This window comes from Hetaerina americana, unplaced genomic scaffold, assembly GCF_022747635.1.
Source record: "Hetaerina americana unplaced genomic scaffold, ioHetAmer1.1.p SCAF_6, whole genome shotgun sequence".
Classification (NCBI taxonomy): domain Eukaryota; kingdom Metazoa; phylum Arthropoda; class Insecta; order Odonata; family Calopterygidae; genus Hetaerina; species Hetaerina americana.
The window spans coordinates 83,380,735-83,388,498 of record NW_027287205.1 but is presented as its reverse complement, the minus strand read 5'-3'; the positions used below and the strand labels follow the sequence as shown (position 1 = coordinate 83,388,498).

General features: G+C 35.5%; 1 protein-coding gene across 1 annotated transcript in view; it reads right to left on the bottom strand.

Annotated features, from left to right (window-relative positions):
• Positions 1-7,764, bottom strand: part of unc-13 — a 114,405-nt gene that overhangs the window by 297 nt on the left and 106,344 nt on the right. Inside the window, exons 27-30 of the mRNA XM_071594263.1 lie at positions 7,004-7,102; positions 2,446-2,608; positions 797-923; positions 1-248 (exon numbers count right to left, since the gene is read on the bottom strand). The exon at positions 1-248 is cut by the window's left edge and continues 297 nt beyond it. Coding sequence (XP_071450364.1) covers positions 72-248; positions 797-923; positions 2,446-2,608; positions 7,004-7,102 — 566 coding nt within the window. The 3' untranslated portion in view covers positions 1-71. The remainder of the gene's footprint in view (positions 249-796; positions 924-2,445; positions 2,609-7,003; positions 7,103-7,764) is intronic.

The following is a 7,764-nucleotide window of genomic DNA, read 5'->3' as shown; positions in this document are numbered from 1 at the left end:
ATGACAGCAGCAGTAGCGACACAAGGATGGGTTAAAGGAAATCCAGCTCTCTTCTCCAGAGCCGTGGCACTTCACGTGTTGGGGTTTGCAGCTATCAGGGGGTCGTCCTGTCGAATGTCCGACTTGAGCTTCACGAACTCTTTGGCTACCTCGTCATTTGTACGCTGTGAGAGGATTCGCAGGATTGTCCAGCCAGTCTCATCCATTTGAATTCTCTTGCCCAAAGAGAGCCAACATGCGCATGAACCCTGTGGATGGAAATTGCAATGAGATTTGAAACAAACACAGTTTTTGCCATCGTCTCATCAGCAGTCACCAATTTTGACAATGATTCAAAGGAGCTTTCTATTTGATTCTCCTTTCAGTCAACCTTCTCATTACATCTACATGTGACATGGAAATCATTTAGTTCTTCCTTTATCAGTAGCATAGCAAATCAATTTTAAGTTACCTAAATACTTAATTTTTTTTCAAGTGAATGCTTACCTGGTAGACAAACTCTCACTATTTAATTATTTTTTCAAAGTAAAATAATTGAACAAATTTTTACCAAAACTTTGAAACTCTTCCCTGGAATATACTCTCTTCCAAACTCTTCCTTTCACTACACACTTAGGCATGAATCTAATTGAATGCCACCTTACCTTGGATTAACAACCGCCTGATTTCTAATAGCTGGTTGAGTTTTAGTAACTGAAAATCTGACTGCTATCACTAGATCCAGCCTAAAGGGATCAGGCTGAAGGTTCAAGGTCAAAATTATAAGTTTGTGAATGAAATATGTTGCCTACTTTACCTGCTCGACAATGTCCTTCAGCTGCATAACAGCTACTCCGACCAATCGATCATCTCGGGCAAAGCAATAATCCTTCACACATATGTGCAGCTCAAAGTACATTAGCTGTTCTTCATTGCCAATGATACTAGATAAATAAGGAGAGAAGGTAAAGTAACATTAACAGGATTAACTGAAGCAAGTTTATAAAATAAAGTGAATTTATGCAAAATTCAGCTCACTTTCCACATGGCAGTTAGGATAAAACTCAAGGAATTTCATGGGAACCTAACCATTGTGATTCCAATGTAAGGGCTTTCCCACCTGTTGTATTTATATTTTGTGACTCATAGCTTTTGAAATAATGTTGACTGCACATTTGAAGCAGAATCATGCTACTACAAGAAATAAACCATAAAAGATCCCCACATGCAGTACAGTAATCTTGATATGCGATACTGGATAAAGTATGATGCATCATGGATAATCAAAATAAGAGGAAAATATGGCCATGACATACACGGATATACACAAAAACTCCCCTTTTTTGTTCTCTGTGATTTATTAGAGGTTTTTAGCTATTGAAAGTACATTTTTTCAGTTGTCCAGCCATTTTATAAGAGTGGAATTATAGATTTACATAAGAACAGAACTACCATTAAGTGAATAGCAGAACATATTTTCCTTAAAAATCTGAACCAATTAGTTAGCCAGGAAAAAAGAAATGCCTTGTGAAGCAAGAATTTTGGAAAGTAAGAAAGTTAATGGGGATTCATATTCATCATATGATATACCAATTAAAATAATGCAGTGTAGATAGTTAATGAATTATTTGCTGCATAGTAAAACTATGCATGAGCTCACCTTCAAGGAGAATATGAAATTGTCGGGGCTAATGAAATTAGGAAAGTATAGATAATATAAAAATATTTGAATGAAAACATTAAGTACTATTGTTAACTTCTAATTTTCTGAAATTAAAATGTTTTAAGAGAGACAAGGTATTTCGGACTTGCATTTAAAAAAAAAGTATATTGAAGTTTCAAAGCACTTAATTTTCTTTGCGATTGTAAATTTATTATAATATCCAAGGCACTGGGAAGAGAGAACCTTACGGAAAATCAAAAGTTTAGTGTATTTTAAAAAGCCCAAATACATGAAAACAGAGCAATGCTGCATAATTGTGCCGTATTCTTGCCAGATAACACTAGACAGCAATCTATGAAGCTCCTTCAAGAAACAGAGAATGTCTTCATAGACCAGAGGTACGCAATATACATATGAGTACCTTCGATGCTTTCATGCATCCCACAGCTGCTTGTTTTAATATATTTAATCAAGTAACGCATCAAATTTCACATTACACATTATTTGCCACATTATAATAATAATTATTTTATTTTATTATTAAATTTAATAAAAAAATGTATGGTTACTTAGTTATTATATGTAACTACAAATGTAATAAAATAATTCAAGTTATGAAAATTAGTTAATTTACTGAAATCTATGCTACTTTGTTGCCAACTGATATAAACCTATTATTATTTCCCTTGGTCCTATAAATAGATAGCCCTATTGCTTGATAAAGGTTAAATCCCTCACTTTGGTAGCAATCTAATATTAGTACTAGATCATTCAAATTAAGCAGCAAGAATAGCTTTACTTACAAATGGAAGCTTTCATTGAATTTGGGTGACCAGTTGTTTGATTTTGACTTGGTGGCATGTTTCCTCTTCTTGTCCGCAAGATGTGGTCCGATGAGGTTGACTTCAGCAAAAGGTCGGAACATGCCTGATGTCGTAGGCCACTTGAGGTCATTAGCTGCAACAACTGAAAAATAACAAACGAAAGTGTTTAGCTTTTTACCAAAAATTCAACTCAAAAATATCTTGTGGAGGACTGCTTTATGACTCAGGGGTCTGTTTCCAAAAGCTACGGGTCAGTTGAAAAGTCGTCCTAATGTGCATGAACAGATCTTGCCGATGGTAATAACTTTTTACTTGCATGCGTTACTCAGTACATAAATTTGAAATTTTTATGTCAATTTTAGATTCTTTAGAGGACTTTAAGATTTATCTTGCCTAATTAATTATAGCCTTAGGACACAGGCTCAAATGTATTAATTAACTTTTGTTATTTATCTCAGTTTTACTTGACCATGTCCAAGTCCTCTTTGAGGTTTTTTGTCAAAGTATATTAATTATGTGCCCTGAAACATTTTCAATCAATGGCATTAATCTTGAAGAAAAGCTAAAAAAAACACATTATTAGGCACTATACTGTTCAAAGAAACCATGTTTATTATTTTTGTGGCATTTAATTAATGTTTCAGACAAAGACTGGACCTTCTATTCATTTCCACATCAGTTGAGAATAGGTTGGCTGATTTGGATGTGATATTTGGCTTAGAGCTATTAAATAAAATAGTCTTGCCACCAAAAAACCTTTAAAATGTCCATTCTACATTATCTAATCATAAAATGGGCAATATTGCACAATGAACTGCCTCTCATTTCAGTAATCACATCATGTATTTTGAGAAGAAAAATATTTTTCTAAAAAATCATATTTTTATCCTTTGGTGTGTAATGTGCAAATTTCTATTCTCCCCTAATTGGGCCCCTGAAAAAGCATAACTAATGGGTCGCAAATAACATTTTTAAGAGAGTACAAACAAACAATAATCCACGGATGTGTAGCACAATTTCAGAGTAGCACGTTTTAGTTTTTCTTGATAAAGATGAACTTCCTCACTACCGTGATAGCTGTTAGGACAGCATCCTATGTTTCTATATTTATGTTTGAGACTTAAGTGTAGTGATATACACTAGATTTTGGATGTGATAAAATCTAAAAGACAAACGTGTACTATGTATTGCCAGAATAGGAGTTATCACCAAACAATTTCAGATGAAAAAAGGTGCCGTGAAAAAACTACTTTCATTTAAATTATTCTATAGTGTAGATGATTTTCTAATGCATACCATTTTAAATGTATAATTGGAATGTGTTAATCCCAAGAAAATTGTAAATTGTATGTATTTGTATTTTTCATATTGTTTTGATATTTTGCATAACGTCTTTTATTGATATGAAGTGTAAAACATGTATTGACAAAGCCATGCATAATTCTATGCTTATGGTGAAGGAATAAATTGGATTGAATTGAATTGAGGTTAAATTTGGGTCAGAATAGTTGCCTTTACGCCTCAATGGAATGCAGGAGTTCTTTAGAGTTTTTGTCAAAGGTTCTTATTAATTTACAAGACATATGTTTCGATATGTTCACAAAATTATTGAAAAATTGCTTGGCAGTGGTTGCATGCCAAAAGTCTGGAGCAGAGAGAAAAATGAATGTGACATATTACAAATGTTTGCCTGCAATTCAGGTCCTGGCAAGAATGTTTTCATCAAGACTTTTGATTTTTGTGAGTTTTGGGCATGCACACCACAAAAAGTGCTAGGCATGAATAAAATGGGTGGGAGAATATAATCCTTATTAGTGTTTGACTGCATCAGGCTTTACTTGGTGGAATTTCATGATGACCATCTTGTGATTGAAGCACTTGGTGGGGAAAGGTTGAAAATGAAAGAAGAGTGGGAGGGATATGGAGGAGACAGGCCTCAAAATGGGAGGTCAGGTGCCAATATTTGTGCATTTTTGCTCAAAAATTCGCTGTTTCTTGTTTTTGTCATGAACAATTATTTTTCCTTCATGGCCTTCTCCAGCAGTGGCATTTCAGTCTCCAAATATAATTAGATTTTCTACTCCCTTTAAATTTTTTACTGTGTACTTTTGCGATATCGTCATACACCTCCCCCGCATCATCTTCACTGTAGTCTACTGTCGGCATGTAAACCTGTACCACCATTGTATCTGTGGATTTCATGTCCAACTCTACCATAATGATCTATTCACTGTATTCTAGGAAGCTATTCTCTCTCATTGCAGCCCTATTCTACATTATTATTATTATGATGCCCACTCCTTCATGTGGCCTGCGTGAATAATGCTGTAGCTGCCACTCCAAAAGTGTCCGCTTTCATGCCATTCCATTTCACTTACATCTAAGATTTCTCGTAACCCGATTCCACACATCTCACATCTCTCCTTTTATACTCTCCAAACTCCCACATACCTGGAGTGACTGGATATTCCTAGTTCCAATCCTAAGGTGATTGATACATTTTAAACATTGTATTCCACTGCATGAAATTTCAATTATGGGCATCCATTGGCAGAAATGGTTTGTAAGCAGCCGTCAGAGACATTTAGTGAGACATTGGTGAATACGCTTAGAAAGAAGGTATTTAATACGTTGGCATTTTCCCAACTGCTGACTACTCTTTGACCTTTATTGGGACCCTTAGAGACATTATGCGCAGTCAATGTATCAACAGCCACAACCATCTGTATGACCCGCATCAGTGCCAGGAGTGCCAGCTGGACTAAGGAGCATAAATGGTGCCATTTCTTCCAATGCCTCTCATCTCCCCCATTCACTTATCTTTCATCCTGCTCCAATGTCCAATCAGGAGGGTTTGCACCTCCCATTCCACTTCTACATCCCATTAAAGTCATACTTTTTTTAGATTTATCTTCTCTCATACAACCATTTCATCAGCAAATTTTTGTGTCCCAACTCAAGCCAGTCTTGGAAATGAAAAATTTCAGTTGGGTGAAAGTGAATTATTTTCACCTCTCCTGTTTTTTGAATGATGTGAAGTTCATTTTTGCATTGTGTGTTACATACTTGCCAATGATCTGAGATACATATGTATTCACATGTTCCCTGCTTGAATTGAAGTGTTTTGGGAGTCTCAGAAGCTAGTCTGTGTGATTCAAAGAGGCTTCAGTGATTTTATTGTGTACCTCCGGTAGATTAGGTGTCATGTCCAAGTGCCTTAGGCTGGGAATCAGGAAGAAGTGATAAAAATTCTCTAATGCTTGTAGTAGTAGACTCGGAATCATCTCTACACATCTATCAGTTGATAGAAAACTTATTTACTCCTCTGTGATTGTTTTTGTGTTAAAGAATTTGCCATTCTAGTATATACCTAGGAAGTGTTCTTTAATATTTTAGTTTTGTATTGCTCCCACAATAATTTGAAGAGGAAGGGGTTGGAGAGTATTGAAATCGAAAGAGCTCAATTTAAGCTGAGGCATTTGCAGTCAGATCATCAAATCTTGAGTTTCATCATAATCATGGGAACCAAGCACAATAAGATTAATTTTCTTCTTAAGCAGTCACTCTCACGAGGATCAATCCCACTCCTCAAATAGCCAAAATTGAGCATTTGTTAAACAAAACATAGTGCAATAGATATGGGATTAGATTCAATATTAATAAAACAAAAGTTATGCAATATTCTAGAAAGAAAAAGGCTAAGCTAAACATTAAAATGAAGAGGGAAAAACTAGAGCAGGTAGAACAGTTTATATATCTCGGAAGTGTTTTGGACCAAAATGGTCAAAGTAGTAGGGATGTAAGGAGAACAATTGTGCTAGGAAAATAGTCTTTCACGAGGAGGAGGGAGTTGATGACAGGGACATTGAGTAAGGATGTTAATAAAAGACTTGTTAAAACTTTGATATGGAGTGTAGTTATGTACGGCACCGAAACGTGGTCACTGAAGAAGGATGATAGACGTAGACTGGAGGCTTTTGAAATGGGGGGTTGAAGAAGAATGGAGGGGGTGAAATGGACTGAAAGGAAAACAAATAAGGAAGTACTAGGTATGCTGGGCGAGGAGAGGGGTTTGTTGGGAGAAGTCTTAAGGAGCTATGAAAAATGGATGAAGGGCATATTGATCGGCAGTGGGATGTTGAAGACTGTAATAGAGGGGAGAATGTTAGGCAAATGAGGAAAGGGAAGGAACAGGATAGAGATGTTGGATGGGATTAAGGGAGGAAGGAAGTAAACAGAGATGAAGAGGGACCTCATGTAGAGTAGGTTGCTGGATTATGTTTTGTTAGGAGTCACAAAATATTTATTTGTTAGTTGTGTCCATCCAAAACCTACCTTGACTGGTAATTACTTAATAATAATACGTTAAATGGGAAAATTAAAAGAAGAATTGAGGTATCTTAAATTGAGATTTTCATCAGTTCACTTTGTTTTGACCACTTCGCATTTCATTCTAAAGCACAGATAGATAGTTAAAATGAGACAGAGTGAAACACTTTTGGATCATTTGCATGCAACTGGTTGAGTTTTACTTTACCTTTGACGGTAACTTTGTGTTCTCCAGTTCCAGGATGCGTAAACAGGTCAACCTGTATGGAAACCTCTCCCACACTTCCCTCGTCTGTGCTTGGAACCTCTGTAATCATGAAAAAGGGTGTACAAATGGATTAGACATAGAGTAGCCAGTAGGTTCTATTAGGTAGGCAGTAGGTAGGCTACTGTCCTCCGGTGAGGGTCTGTCATGTTTGAAAAGTGAGTTGCACTCATTTGCTTTATTATTTGTAAAACTTGGAATGAAACAGTTTGCACTATTCTTTCTTCAAATCCTGATTTATATTTCCATATCAAGAATTTCATCACTGGGTATATTAACTAGCATTGAAGTCACTATATTAAATTCATAAATCATTAAGGCAAAAGTAATGTATGGCAATACAAGAAAGTATTGAATTGATTGTAATTTTGGTTTTAGTAAAATCATTGAATTTCAGTGCTTTTCCAAATTTCTCAGGTGATCATATATTTTTCAAAACCAGTTCCAGCAAAATCAAGGGAATGCAGAGAACAATACCCACCATGGCTCTGGAAACTGAAAAAAAAACTTTGTTAATTCTGGGAAGTCCATGAAAATTTGCACTTTCAAAGGGAAAAATGGTATTTTTATAATTACCTTAAGTTTAAAGTTATAAACTTGCAGGATTTTATAAGTAAAGCTCAGATTTAAAAACATTATCTTGAGCATGCTTGTCAGGCAGAAAAAGTAATGACTCATTTGTGATCAAATGCAAAGAAGCACTA